The sequence below is a fragment of the Lissotriton vulgaris genome, chromosome 11, assembly GCF_964263255.1.
Source record: "Lissotriton vulgaris chromosome 11, aLisVul1.2, whole genome shotgun sequence".
NCBI lineage: Eukaryota > Metazoa > Chordata > Amphibia > Caudata > Salamandridae > Lissotriton > Lissotriton vulgaris.
Window position 1 is genome coordinate 864,037,347 of NC_141699.1, and position 15,643 is coordinate 864,052,989.

Consider the following 15,643-nt stretch of genomic DNA (forward strand, 5'->3'; position numbering starts at 1 on the left):
CTTAAACTTTGTAAATTCATTTTAAAAAAAATTGTACAACTATGTTCAACATTCCCTACAACATTGTCTTCTATTAATGTCTGAGTTTCTTCACTCTCTTCTTCAGGACCAAAGTAACAAAACTCAATATCATCACAAACCTTTTTCACATCTGATACTGACCCTCGCAAAAGAGCACTGTTCAACTCATTTAACTTTAGTGCTGGACTTTTTGCATAATACAATCTTCTTACTAACGTCCGCATTTGAGTATGATGTACTGCCAACATCCTGAAATGGTGAAAAACACTTTGACATACTTTCATAGAACTACAAGCCAGAGAATGACCTTGCAAACCACTATGTTTTTTCACTCTGCAAGGGTCTAGTCCTTGCAACAGCTTAATCTTTTGTTTAACACTTTTTTTACAATATACTTGTAAGAAATTGCGTAATTTATCAATAGATTCTTGTGGTACACTACAAATACTACTACAATCTCAAGTGTACACTGGGGCTTTAGGAAGTCTGCCTAGAACTTCATCAGCTATCACTTCTTTACATTGCCTTTTTTGCCTTTCCTATTCTTTGCACTTTTTTTGTGCTTGGAACATTTTCACTGCTTTGCACATTAGCATTTTTTTTCTGAATCTAGTAATGCTTTTTCTGAAGTCTTTTGTAGTCTTACCAGAAATTGTTCTCTTTTTAGTCACATTATGTTTGTCTTCCAAAACTTTTTCTTCTTCTTTCTTTCTGCGGCATGATAACTTTATTTTAACGATGATAAACAGTATCTTTAAAAAATAAACATAAATAAGTATTTATTCAAAACTTTAAAAAATTATATATTTTTTTACTATACAAATACATTGCATACAAATTCTGACAAAAAACTGTAGGCCTGAAGCACAACTGTGAAGGTGATAAGAGCACTATATACATAACGCATAGCAGTTTGAAGCACTCCATAACACTAGAACCTGAAGCACTGTATGACTACATGCATATTTACTAAATAATTACAATACTATAAGGAAAGACACTGAGTGAATTCATAATTGGATCACTTTTACTTTAGTAAATAGATTACTACATGGTACATAAACAGTCACTATGGTTTTGCAACAGTACAGATTTAGAATTTACAGTAGTGCGGTGTTGTTTCTCTAGTGTAGGGAGTCATGCTGAGGTACTGTTATAGGGTAGTGCAGTGGTATTTTAATCAATCAATCAATCAATCAATCAATCAATCAATCAGAACACTTGTAAAGCGCGCTACTTACCCATGAGGGTCTCAAGGCACTGAGGGGAGGGGTTGCCGCTACTGCTCGAAGAGTCTTCTGAAGGCAAGTAGGTCCTGGGTCTGACGTAGGTGGGTAGGGAGGGTGTTCTGGGTCTTGGCGGCGATGTAGGAGAAGGACCTGCACCGGAGTTTGTTCATTGGATGCGGGGGACATAGGCGAGGGGGAGGCTGGCGGAGCGGAGCTGGCGGGTCGGGGTGTAGAAGTTGAGTCTGCTGTTCAGGTATGCTGGTCCGGCGTTGTGGAGTGCTTTGTGTGCGTGGGTGAGGACCTTGAAGATGATCCTCTTGTCGACGGGGAGCCAGTTTAGATCTCTCAGGTGGGGGGGATGTGGCTGCGGCAGGGGACGTTGACGATCAGTCGGGCGGAGGCGTTTTGGATGCGTTATAGTCATCGTAGGTGTTTGGCTGGGATTTCAACATAGAGTGCATTGCCGTAGTCCAGTCTGCTGCTGACGAGGGCCTGTGTCACCGTTCTTCTTGTTTCGGTCGGTATCCTCTTGTAGATCCTGCGGAGCATGCGGAGGGTTTTGTAGCAGGAGGAGGAGACGGCGTTGACCTGTTTAGACATGGAGAGGGAGGAGTCGAGGATGAATCCTAGGTTGCGTGCATGGTCGGTGGGTGTGAGTGCTGTTCCCAGTGTGGTCAGCCACCAGGAGTCGTCCCAGGCTGAGGGGGTGGGTCCAAGGATGAGTACCTCTGTCTTGTCCAAGTTCAGCTTCAGACGGCTGTTCTGCATCCAGTTTGCGACAGCCTTCATTCCCTCGTGGAGGTTGGTTTTGGCGGTGTGCGGGTCCTTGGTGAGGGAGTGGATGAGCTGGGTGTCGTTGGCGTAGGAGATGATGTTGAGGTTGTGTTGGCGGGCCACTTGTGCGAGGGGACCATGTAGACGTTGTACAGCGTTGGGGTAAGGGATGAGCCCTGGGCACGCCGCAGATGATGTTGGTGGCCTCGGAACGGAAGGGCGGGAGGCGGATGCTCTGGGTTCTGCCGGTGAGGAAGGTCGTGGTCCAGTCAAGGGTCTTCTCTTGTATTCCGAATTCTAGGAGGCTTGTCTTTAGAGTGCAATGGCAGACCGTGTCGAAGGCGGCTGACAGGTCCAGGAGGATGAGGTCTGATGTTTCGCCATTGTCTAGTTTGCACCTGATATCGTCTGTGGCGGTGATGAGGGCTGTCTCTGTGCTGTGGTTTCGTCTGAACCCGGACTGGGATAGGTTCAAGATGTTGTTGTCTTCCAGGTGGCGGGCCAGTTGTATGTTGACGATTTTCTCGATGACCTTTGCCAGGAACGGGAGCAGGGAGATGGGCCGGAGGTTCTTGAGGTCCTTGGAGTCCACCTTGGGCTTCTTGAGGAGGGCGTTGATTTCGGCATGCTTCCAGCTTTCCAGGAATGTTGCTGTTTCAAAGGAGATGTTGATGACCTTCCGTAGTTGGGGTGCGATGGCAGCGTCTGCTTTGTTGAATACGTGGTGTGGACACGGGTCTGACGGAGATCCTGAGTGGATGGAGGTCATGATCTTGCGTGTCTCGTGGTCGTTGATGTTGGACCAGGAGGTCAGGCGGTTGGCGCTGGCGGTGTTCACAGGGGGGGTGGGTCTGGCGTAGTCGGGGCAGTCATGGTGTTGAACCTGTCATGGATGTCAGCGATCTTGCGGTGGAAGAAGGTGGCTAGTGAGTCGCACAGTTCTTGTGAAGGTGGTATGTTGTTGGCGTTGGCGCTGGGTTGGAGAGTTCTTTTATGATGCTGAAGAGCTCTTTATTGTTGTGTGTGTTGTTATCCAGGCGGTCTTTGAAGGAGGATCTCTTGGCTATTCTGATGAGGTGGTGATGTCTGCGAGTGGCGTCCTTGTGGGCTGCGCGGTTGTCCGAAGTGCGTTCGTGGAGCCATATCTTCTCCAGTTTCCGGCAGGTGCGTTTGGAGGTCTGCAGCTTGTCGTTGAACCAGGTGGCTCTCTTGCTGGGATGGTTGTTGGACAGTTTCTTGAGTGGGGCGAGGGTGTTTGCGCAGTCGTCGATCCACTGTTGGAGGTTGCAGGCTGCGTCATCTGGGTTGGTGGGGTCAGTGGGTGGGTTCTGGGCGAGCGTGGTGATCAGCTGGTCTTCAGTGACTTTGCTCCAGCAGCGGCGAGGCAGATGTTGTGTGCGGTGGTGAGTGGTTGGTTTGTTGAAAGGAAATGGATGCAGCGGTGGTCGGTCCAGTGGAGTTCGGTGGTGTGGTTGAAGGAGGCGTGGGTACCTGTGGAGAAGATGGGGTCCAGTGTGTGGCCAGCGGCGTCAGTGGGTGCGATGACGAGTTGTCTGAGGCCGAGGTTGGCAAGGTTGTCGATTAGGGTGGCGGAGTTGGCGTCGTTGTTGTTCTCGAGGTGGAAATTCAGGTCCCCAAGGAGGATGTAGTCTGAGGAGGCGAGTGCATGGGTGCTGGCGAGGTCAGCGATGGAGTCGCTGAATTGTGCTCAGGGTTTGGGTGGTCTGTAGATGAGTGTTCCTCTGAGGGTGGGGTTGGTGTGGATCCGGAAGTGCAGGTATTCGGCGCTGTTAAGGGTGTTGTCTGCGTGGGTGGCGACCTTGAGGGTGGACTTGTGGACGATGGCTATTCCTCCTCAGATTCCGTTGGCGCGATCCCTGCGGGTGATCTTGTAGCCGTCCGGAATGGCTATGGCGATGTCGGGCGCCGAGGAGTCGTTCCACCACGTCTCGGTCAGGAAGGCCACGTCTGGGGCGGAGGTTTCGAGAAGGTCCCAGAGCTCGACGGCGTATTTGCCTGCGGAGCGGGTGTTGAGGATTATGCATTGGAGGTGTTGGGGTACGGTCCTTGGAGGTTTGGTGGTTCTGTCGCAGGTGAAGCTGCAGATGTGGCAGGTGAAAGGTCCGTGAGTCCCGTTTCGGTGTGGCTTGGAAGCAGGTGTGGTTTCGCCCGGCATTGACTGCGTAGAGGGTGCTGGCATCGTAGCGGAGTCTGGTGTTGTGGCGTTCGCGGGGTCCAGGGCTTCTGGTACTGGGCGCGGTGCAGGCGCGGACGGGCGCGGACGGGCGCAGACGGGCTTGCCTTTGGCGCGCCGGCGGCACGTCCGCTGCGTGGCCTCTGCGCGGCCTCCATAAGAGGAGGAAAGGGAGGGAGGATCAGCTGGGAGCGGGATGGCCAATGGGGAACAGGGGGGAAGGGCCGCAGCGGCGGGAATGAGGGAGCGGGAAACGGCGGCGACAGGTAGGCAGGAGCAACGAGGCAGCTGGCGGCTGTGCGGTGGCGTGGGGAGCGACCTGCCTGCGAGCAGGGTCAAAAGTAGTGTAGGATGTCGGGCTGCCGCAGATTTAGGGTTTAGGATAGTGTAACAGTGTTTATTTAGTGTAGGGGGTCGTGCTATTGTAGTGTTTTAGAGTTTAGGGTACTACACTGGTGATTTGGTAGTGTAGGTGGTTGTACTGGGAGTAGATTTAGGGTTTAGGGTAGTGCAGTGGTCTTTGTGTAGTGTAGGGGGTCCTGCTTGGAAAGTGTTCTAGGATAGTGCAGTGGTGTTTATATAGTGTACAAGGTCATGCTAGGGATAGTGTTTTAGGATTTAAGCAGTGGTGTTTGTGTAGTGTAGGGGGTCATGCTGGGTAGTGCAATGGTGTTTGAGTAGTGTAGGAGGTCGTGCTGAGGTACTGTTCTAGAGTAGTGCAGTGGTGTTTATGTAGTGTATGGGGTCATAATAAGGATAGTGTTTTACAGTTTAAGGTAGTGTAGTGGTGTTTGTGTAGTCTATGGAGTCGTGCTGGAGTAGTGATTTACGGTAGTGCAGTAGTGTTTGGGTAGTGTACGGGGTCATGCTGGAGTAGTGTTCTAGGATAGTGCAGTCGTGATTGGGTAGTGTAGGAGGTCGTGCTGAGATAGATTTAATGTTTAGGGTAGTGAAATGGTGTTTGAGTAGTGTACAGGGTCTAGCTGTGTTGTGTTTTAGTGTTTAGGGTAGTACAATAGTTTTTACGTAGTGTAGGGGCTCATACTAGGGGTAGATTTAGAGTTTAGAGTAGTGCACTGGTTTTTGTGTAGTGTATAGGGTCATGTTGTGGTATTGTTTTAGGGTAGTGCAGTAGTGTTTTGGTAGTGTAGGGGGTCATGGTGGTGTAGATTTAAGGTTTAGGGTAGTGCAATAGTGTTTGGGTACTGTAGTGGGTTGTGCTGTTATAGTGTTTTTGAGTTTAGGGTAGTGCATTGGTAAATGGGTAGTGTGGGAGGTCGTGCTGGTGTAGTCTTCTAGGGTAGTGCGTTGGTGTTTATGTAGTGTACAGGGTCATGGTAGGGATAGCGTTTTAGGGTTTAAGGTAGTGCAGTGGTGTTTGTGTAGTGTAGGGGATCATGGTAGGGTAGTGTTCTAGGAAATAAACTGGTGTTTGGTTAGTGAAGGAGGTTCTGCTGGGATATATTTCAGGTTTAGGGTAGTACATTGGTGAATAGGTAGTGTAGGTGGTCATGCTGGAGGTAGATTAAGGGTTTACAGTAGTGCAGTGGTGTTTGGGCAGTGTAGGAACTCATACTGGGGGTAGTGACACTGCAAGACTACATGTACTTATTTGTCAGCAAAAACATCAAGCATACATTCCATTATTTCAGAACTGCATTTTACTATTAATACTTAATTCATTTTGGAAACACATAACCAATTACTCTTTTCTAATTCTACCAAAATGTGAGAACACAATACGTTTTTAACCAATTACATGTCGCGAAACACATGAACTACCTAAATGCTTCTCTCAGAGTGATTCCTAAATGCACAGAAGACTCACTGTGTGAGTCTAGACAAACAACACTATCCCTTCTATTTTACCAAAACACATTTCATAGTGTAGAATAAGTACTGCATTTTAATGTAGAAACTTCACTCATTTTGCAAATACATACAAAATAACTCTACCAAAACATTAGTTAGAACAAAATATTTATCTGTGTGCAAACACATAAAATAAACAAATGCTTATCTCAGAATACTTTCTAAATGCACACACACTCACAATAAAATTCTAGAGAAAATAAAAGTATTCCCTGCACTTTAGCAGGACAAACACATTACTCTGATTAAAATCAAAATGCACCACATACTTTCCCTCACAATTTAATAACTCACCTTTCCAATTGTTTTGTAGAATAAGAAGTATGTCAGTCACACAGTAGATTTTCTTATTCAGAATCTCTGTTTTCAACACCTCTCACCAGAATCATAGAATGGCAGAGTTTCCCTCTCATTTTCAATACAAATACACATTCACATCAAATTACATTGCTTCCCACAATAAGTCAAAACCAAACACACATTTACATTGGTTAGACATTTCAATCCTTTCCAAACGACATACATTTGAACCCTACCTCCATTCTGCCTTCTGCCTGTTACCACAGAAACACTTCATGAAACACTTAACTGAGCACACAGGTCAAACATTCATCACACAATGTTGCTAATGAAAACAGCAAGTGTGCTTGACTTTTCAATATACCTGCTTATCTTATGTAACGTTCTTTTCTATCAGTTTTTGTTAACCAATAACAATCAGGCTTTTAAAAAACAGAAACATGCACCCTAGTTTTCTGTGTAGAATGTTGTCAAACAACCAATCATTTCTTTTCTTTTTTCAACACTGCATCTTATCCACCATTTTAGAAAAATCTTAGTTTTCAAACTGCCATTTCATTTACAGAGACCATCTGAGTGCATCCAGACCTCCTTTTAAGATGCTTAGAGTGTGGATTGTGGGACACAGCTATATTTTCTGGATCCAAAGGTACACAGAACAGAAAGGAATTCACAAAAACCTAGCTTTGCCAAATGTAGACATTAAATGGATTGGACAGAGAGTGTTAAAGTGGCACCAATTGATGCCATTGGTTAAATCCTTTTTGCATCTCCAACACCCTGACCTCATAAGTGTGCACTGTGGTGGCAACGACCTAGGCACTTTGATTGGGGTAGGTCTGGAAATGCTTATGAAGGACACCTTTCGAGAATTGATGTCACTTTTCCCCCAAACTGCCTTTGTCTATTCTAACATATGCCAAAGGCAGAAATGGAACTGGTCCAATCAATTTTGTCCACAGATTCAGAAAGCTAGGAAACATGTGAATACATCTGTTTCTGCTTTTCTCCGAGACTATAGAATGGGGTCCATATACCACAACAATCTGCGTTTCCATCAAATAACTTTATTTCGATTCATGGATAGAATCATAAAAGTGTACACAGATTTAAAAAGATCAATACAATTTTTAAAACATAAAGTTATCTTAAGAACCAGTACATATTCCATATTATGATTACAATACATTTGAAACAACCAGTTCAAATTTGTACACATTCCATAAAGTGCATATGCATTTCAATAACAAATCCACATAGTGGTCTTTTACGGAGGATTACCACTCATAATACTGTTCGGGATCAATTTCTAATAACGAGAGCCACTCTAATGAAACTGAGTACAGCACCACATATCACTGGAGTTGACAAGGACAATAAGTGTTCATAGCCCTCTTTATAATAGCGGGATCCTAGGGTTAACAAAACAGGCTTAATAAACTGATTTCTTGGGTCCTTATACAAAGCACAGAAAAGAATAAGGTGCAGAGTACTTTGTGAAACCCTATCATTGCAAGGACAAGGGGGTAGCCTCTCACACCACCCCTCTTGTTTTGGAAAAGCAAACAGGAAATGTAGTGAGCTAAGACGAAACCTTGTCAGATAAAAACGCCATTGCGTGTGCATGATATTTGATAGGTAAAACTGCTGCTGCAGCTTACCCCTCTTATATAGTGCCCGCTCACTATTTCTCAAGATACCTAAACTAGTATAATAGGCATTTTCAATTTTCAACTTGGAATCCTTACCACCCATGTCAGGATTTTGAAACATATAACCCAACCCAATCTTATAGAAAGTGTCCCTAACATATAACAACCATGGAATCTCCATAGAGTGGTCAAGTTTAAAGCAGTCTTGCAGGATTTCCTTTGTCAATTTCAGTTCTTCAGATTGCCAAACTTTAGACCATAACAACAAAGGAGACACATGAATGATGTCGCTCACATACTCAATACCCACCTCCTCATGGCAAAAGCTATTTGAGGTACCAGATGGGACTGAAAGGAGACGCTTTATAAATTTATTTTCCATGACTTGCATCTTGTCACAGTTTTGGGTCCCCCACACTCCTGCCCCAAATGTTGCAGCAGAAAGGCATTTAGCTTTGTATAGAGTTATCAATTCTAGAATCGGCCTTTGACCCAGTTTACTAGAAAAGCGGAAGAGGGCCTCAATCGATTGTGTAACCTTTTGTACACGGGCTGAGATTAAGGGGTCCCAATTCAGTTTTTTGTTAAATAAATTACCTAGGAAATAAAAATTGTCAACTTTTGCAATAATTGAGTCCTTCACCATGTACCTGCGGGATTTTACCCCTTTCGGACCGCAGGCCATGGCAAAAGACTTAACGAAATTGACCCTGAGGTCTAAACCTTCCATAAAGACTTCAAAGGCATTTAGACAAGTCTGCATGCCATTGGCGGTGAGGGTCATTAAAACTGTGTCGTCTGCATATGACAACATCGGTATCCGTTTACCATTAGCCTGGGGGAAGTCGACACCACTGTCCAACAGAAAGCTTTCCAGACCATTAGTATATACCAGGAATAAGAAAGGGGCCAAGATGCATCCCTGGCGGACACCTTTGGTAGATGGAATAGATTTTGTCTTTTCGCCACCTGGGCCAAATCTAACTCTCACTGATGTTGCGGCATGGAGTCTACGAAGCAGGATGACCAGCGGTTCTTCAAACCCCATGGTCTCCATCATTTGCCACAGCTTACCCCTACATACAGTGTCAAAGGCACTAGATAAGTCCATGAAGGCCAAGTGAATACAACTATGCCTGGCCCTCATGTACTTCCCCATTATTAATGCCAAATTAAGACACTGCTCAATGGTTCCCTTACCTCTCCTAAACCCATACTGGGTACTGGGAATCCACGATAATATCTGCAGATTCCGCCCATGTTTCGAGACGTGCCAATATCACTCTGCCCATCAATTTGCAGGACGCATCTATTAAAGATATCGGCCTGTAACAGCACGGGTCACACTTATCGCCTTTTTTAAAAATCGGTACCACTACCACCTCTTGCCAAGAGGTTGGGATACGCCCCATCACAATTGCTCTAAAAACATTTCATAAGAGTGGTGCCCACACCTCCACATTATGTTTAAAGAAATCTAGAGGAACTGTGTCTGGCCCTGGGGCCTTTAATGGAGTGCCCTTCCTCAAGGCAATCTCTATCTCTGAGAGGGTGATTGAAAGGCTAGGGGCCCGATGTAGGTAATTCCTATTTACCTACTCTTACATACCAAATCATACCGATTCAGTATTTAAGAGTAGGTAAATAGGAAGGGGGCAGATGTAGGTAATTCTTATTTTAGAATTACTGAATCTGTAAGATTCGGTATTTACCGATTCTGTAAATACCAAATCGGTATTTCCTATTGATTCCTATGGGCCTTGAAGCCCATAGGAATTAATGGGAAATACCGATTTGGTATTTATCAAATCGGTAAATACCGAATCCTGCAAGGGTGAACGGGGTGTCACTTTGACACCCTGTAGCACCCCAATTCTAGGCTTGTGTGCCATGTGGCACACATACATGCCCTAAGGGCATGTCTGTGTGTCACATGGCACAGGTGTACATGCACAGATGTGCATGTACACCTGAATTCGGTATTTTACCACCCAATTGTATTGGGTGATAAAATACCGAATTCTGAAGGCCTGTAGCACTGTAAACAGTGCTACCTACGTCTGGGATTTACCGAATCGTTAAGATTACCGATTCGGTATTTTACAGAATCGGTAAATTTACTGATTCTGTAAATTTACTGATTCTGTAAAATAATGGCCCCTACATATCAATCACCAAATATCGGTCGGTAACGGCCGAATTCGGCCGTTACCGACCGGTATTTGGTGACCTACATCGGGCCCTACGTGTTTTAGCTGACTCCAAATAAAAATCTCCAGCCTCCTCCCTCATCAGGGATTAGCAACACCTCATTTGGATTAAGAATGTTACCATAATGTGTTACCCAGGTGTCCCCCGGTATATGTACTATCTTGTTGCTCCTTTCTTCACTCTTTAAAAATGGTCAGTTTATTACCTCCCAAAATAGCCTACTATCCTTCAGTTCTGCCGCTATCCCCAGATCTTCCCAGGCCTTGGCCCTTAATTCTGATTTTTGCCTATTAATCGCATCTTTGTATATTTTCCTAGATTTTTTAACAAGCTCTCTGTCCCGTGGTACTTGATGTAAAGCCTTCGTTAAACTTGATTGTGCAGCAGAGCATTCTGCGTCAAACCATTTTGGTCAGCTTTCTTTTTTCCCCTTCACAGTTTTTATGAGATGGGAAGCCACATTTCCCAAAAGTGCCTCAAAATTTTTAATTATTGCATCTGGCTCAATGGTGGGCGTTAAACAGACTTCTATCTCCGCCTTGTTTTTCTTAAAAATATCCACCTCCCATTTTCTCACATCTACCTTGTCCCACCTCAATGTAACCCCTGGGTTTCGATATGCATGGCATCTATAGGAGAGATGGTGTACATTTTACAGATGAAGGGAACAGAGTCTTCCTCATGAACTTTAGACTCTGCATCGGTTCTTACTTGTAGGTACTAAAATCTCTCAATAAACAAAAGGGCCACCCAAGATCGAAACACATAAGCTTGATGTATATCTCAAAAATACATGCTTCATTTTTTTCGGCAGTGAAATGCGCGAATCCAACGCGCATCCCGCAATTAAAAAAAAATAATCTATTCTTTTTATTTTTTTGCCTTAGGGGTCCTTATGGGAACCCCTGAGCAGGCCTAGGGGGCAGGGTGCGTCTACCCTCCCCCCTTTTCACGTTTTGCACAATATTTCACAGACTTCTTCAGCCTCGCTTATACAGAGGAATAAAATGGCTGCCAACAAGTCTTGGTTTCGATGTTTACAACCGCTTGACAGGCAATTAGCATTGAGCGCGTGATCGTGACGATGCGCTTATGCTACGATGCCAATCCTCGCACAATCCGCGGATCCACCGCGCCCATAGAAATATAAATCACTTTAACCCCAATTTTCTCAGGAACTACTGAACAGATTGACACCATATAAGCAAAAGGCACAAGTCGGAACTGAGGACTACCTCTCTGCCAAATTTGATGTAATTCCGTTCAGCCGTTCGGGCTGTAGCCGTGGCTAAAGGTCCTATGGGAAGTTGCATGGGGAAAACATGTTTTGGGGCCCCCCTTTTTTCTCGGCCCCTACTTGACCAATCACCCCCCAAACATTCAGGGAAGGAGTGGAACTGAGCTGGCCAAACGTTTGGAAATTTTCGAGAAGATTCATCAATCGACGCCAGAGTTATTGCCAATAGAATGTTGCAGTTTTCCTATGGATAATAGGTCCTAACTATAACTACCTACTGTCGACTGCCAGTAGGTAATATACATATATGTATGTCTATACATCCAAAAAAAAAAAAAAAAAAGGATGAGAGCTACAGTGGTGAAGGAACATCCCACCTTGGAAGGAGGAACATCATTCGCTAACGCGTAGCACAGTGACCAGTTGTAATGAAAAACCACCCAAATCAATAAACCACATACACAGGTTTCTTAGATCCCATCACTCACAAAGCCAGCAGCATAAATTTTTCAAAGATCGTGTTTTGAATCTTTCGCAATTATTCTTAAATAATGACATCCATCTTATTCTCCCCATCAAATTTTACCTGATGGGTCTTGTAAAAGAACAGGCAGAAGTTGGTAAATACAACCCAAAGTTTCTGCCAGCCATTACTGTTCTTGAACTTCCGCAGCAGGTAGCCAGACAGCTGGTTCTGTCAGACGGAAAGAAAACAGACAATTAATATTCAAACACAACCATCTATACTTTTAACTCCATCTTTTCAAGTAAAGTTCCAACAAACAAGGGACACCTACAGCACTGACAAAGTGAAACATGGGATATTGGATACAAGAGAAAGGGGCGTGTATAAAGTCAAACTCACAGATAGCAGGGTAACAGAATGACTGTGCCACTGGCACCAAAGTGAATGATGCAACATCTCAAAGACAACTGTTGTTACTGAGTTTGAGTTGCTTGACATGAAAGCATCAGTTCAAAGACAGAGGAGAAGCAAAGTTAGCATGAGTACTAGCTTGGGCTTGCCTGATGCCAGGAGAGTTGCAGAAATAAAATGCTGTTGACCTTTGTGTGATTGAGCGTGGGTTGGGTGGAGGACAAGCGTGAGATCTTGGTTTGATGGGGAAAATAGTAGAGGTCAAGTTGAAGACGGCAGTTGTGTCGCTGGAAGGCACAAAGTTGACATGGAGAGCTGTAGGGTACATTTTGGGTCAGCTAAAATCGGTTGACATTGTAAATGCAGTGGTATATGGTCCTTGGTTAAATAGAAGACAGTACAGAATGACTGAGAGGCTAGATGTTATTCACGGATTGAGGAAATGAAACAAACAGGAGGTGAAATGTGATGTGGCACAATAAAGATCAAATGCGACAGAATACAGATTTTTATTTTGGTGTACACAAAGTAATACAGCCAAATGAAAGATAGGATCTTGGTTATGTTGAAAACAAGAGTGCAGACAGCAGGTAAGATGAGTGTCTCCGCCTAATAGTAGTACTGGACTTAAGGTGGATTTTGGAATGGAAAGGATATCAGCGGCGGTCTTAGTACTAGGAGTACAGCAAGAGATAGAAACCAACATCAACATATATCAGTTTTTTTTTTAAACAAACTTTATTGAGTTTACATAGTCTGAACAGGCGCATCAGATACACAAGCTCATAGACTTCATTTTATCAGCAGTATTCAAAGGACATTTGTGACCACATCATGACACAGCCCCTCACCTCACTAGTTCGTCTTGGCTACCCCATTCATTGCTGCAGGGAGTGGAGTTCCTCCGAATGTGGGGGCATAGTCCCATCGTCGAGCAGCTTGGCCCCAAGAGGCTGAGTTGTGTGGGTCCTAGCTTAAACGGACACTGCCACAGTAAATCATCATGTCAGAAAACATTGAACATAACCCCCCCTCCAGCATGACCCCCCCCCCGAACTCCCTCATAACCCCGCCTCCCTCCTCCCCTCAGACATGTTGCTTTCCCTAATAACACCGTTGTTGCACATTATTCACTCCACACCCTCCGTCAGATTCCCTGTCAGTGAGTCATGTTCCTCTTAGGGTGATGCATATACGGTAGTGATCCCCCTCCACCCCCCCTCTCACCCTGTGGTCTGCAGTTGTGGTCCCATGTTGCAGAAATGACACGCAAAGCCGGAAGGATCAGTCCTCATCGTCAGTCAGATTTTTAAGCTGGTCCACCATCACCACCCAGGCTCTCGCCGTGTCCCCCAGTTTGTCGTTGTCAGTTCTCTGAGCTAGTTGGAGCCGGAGGGTCCCCTCACAGTCCGCCCACTTTATGAATTCCCTTAGCCAACGCGCAACACTGAGGGCTGTGACCGCCTTCCAATGATTAGGGATTTCACGTTTGGCCAGGACTAACCCCAGACCCAGGAACTTACTGGTGGTTTTGTTACGGGCAGTGTGGGGGAACCAATGTAGCAAACCCACCCCTGGAGTATTCAGCATTTCCCGATCTGTCAATTTAGCTAGGACCTCTCCCCAAAACCCCTAAAGCAATGGGCAACCCCAGAGCATGTGCAAAAACGCTGCTTCCTCCAGTCTGCATCACGGGCAGGCAGTGTGGGAATCAAAAAACTCATTAATTTTGTGAGGAGTGAGGTATGCCCTATGAAACACATAGAATTGGATGAGTTAAAATCTCGCGTTTCAAGAGCACTTCCATGCCCACTCCATTAGCATCTCCCAGGGTTTCGCCTCAATAGGCGCTCTCAAATCTGCCTCCCATTTAGTGTGTAATCCCACAAGAGGAGCCCGTAAACCCTGTGTCAGTCTTCGATACAAGCACGTAACCGCCTTGATCCGACCCACGGAGGAGATCACATATTGGCAAGGGAGGAAGGCCTGTGGTTCCTCCAGCCCCGTTTTCCAATGTTTGCGCATTGCCGCCATTACCGCCGCATGCAGAAGAAAGAACTGAGCAGGCAGTTTGTGGCGTTCCATGAGATCTTGGAATAGTAAAAGGGCACCGTCCTCATAGAGATCTCCAATGGATGAGATCCCCATCTCCTCCCATTCGTGCAACAGCTGCCAGTCCCCTCCGTGCGGCAGTGCCTCACAAAACCACACCGGAATCTCGGGCGCATATGCCGGACACACTCTAGCGCGTCTCAGAGCCCTATACCAGCATTGCCGCAATACCCAAAACTCTCTAGGCGTCACCCTTTCACGCATCGGAAGCTGTAACAGGATCCTAATCAAGTGGCGAAGCACTGGGTCCCTACCTCTCTGATATACTTCAACTCCCAGTTTCCCTGCCATCCACTGCGTGAGCCATTGGAACTGTGCCGCATGGTAGTAAGCCTCAAAATCAGGTGCTGCAAGGCCCCCTTCTTGTCATGGACGCATCATAATAGGCAGGGCCACTCGTCGTCTCCCTGATCCCCATAGGAAACTGGAAACCATGGAGTTGAGTTGGGCGAAGCACTTCCCAGGCACCCAGAGCGGCAGTGTGACAAAATAATACAGCAAACAGGGTAGGGTTATCATTTTTAGCAGTGCCACTCGTCCTGCAACCGACAAAGGTAGGGACCCCCAGAAATCAAGGTTACTCTTGGTGGTCCGCAGGGCCCTTCCTACGTTACCCTCAAATAAATCAGTAGCCTCATGGTAAATTCTAACCCCCAAGTAGGGTAAACAACTGCCTTGCCATCTTACGTCAATCCCCTCAGGAGGATCCCCTCGCCCCCCGTCCAGCAGAAACAGACAGTTCTTGGACCAATTAACTTTAAGCCCTGCTACCCGCCCCAATTTCTCCAGGAGTTCCCGGGCACCGTGTAACTCATCAGTGGTGTTGGCAAGGAACATCAGCAAATCGTCGGCATATAAGGCAATGTAGTGCCTCTGACCCATCCCCCCTAGACCCCTGTAATGTCTCCCTGTCCGCACATGAACCGCCAACGGCTCATTGCCAGGGTGAACAGGAGGGGAGACAGTGGGCAGCCTGCCTCGTCCCCCTGCCCACGTCGCAAGCAGTTGAAATCACCCCTGTCTGAACCCTGGCCGTCGAGCGAGAGTAGAGAAGCTTTGTCCAGGTCACAAACCCTTCCCCCAAGCCGAAGGCCCTCAGCACCCAAAACAGATACGGCCACTCTAGGCTATCAAAGGCCTTTTCAATGTCTACAGATAGTACAC

The 15,643-nt window shown here is 45.9% G+C and overlaps 1 protein-coding gene across 2 annotated transcripts in view; it reads right to left on the reverse strand.

Annotated features, from left to right (window-relative positions):
• FARP2 (FERM, ARH/RhoGEF and pleckstrin domain protein 2) overlaps positions 1-15,643 on the reverse strand; it is a 1,631,776-nt gene that overhangs the window by 108,311 nt on the left and 1,507,822 nt on the right. For both annotated transcript variants that reach the window (XR_015300958.1, XM_086944011.1), the window contains one exon: positions 12,077-12,184. Coding sequence is in view for 1 of the 2 variants with exons in the window: in XM_086944011.1 (XP_086800137.1) it covers positions 12,077-12,184 (108 nt within the window). In the remaining variant the exon portion in view is untranslated. The remainder of the gene's footprint in view (positions 1-12,076; positions 12,185-15,643) is intronic.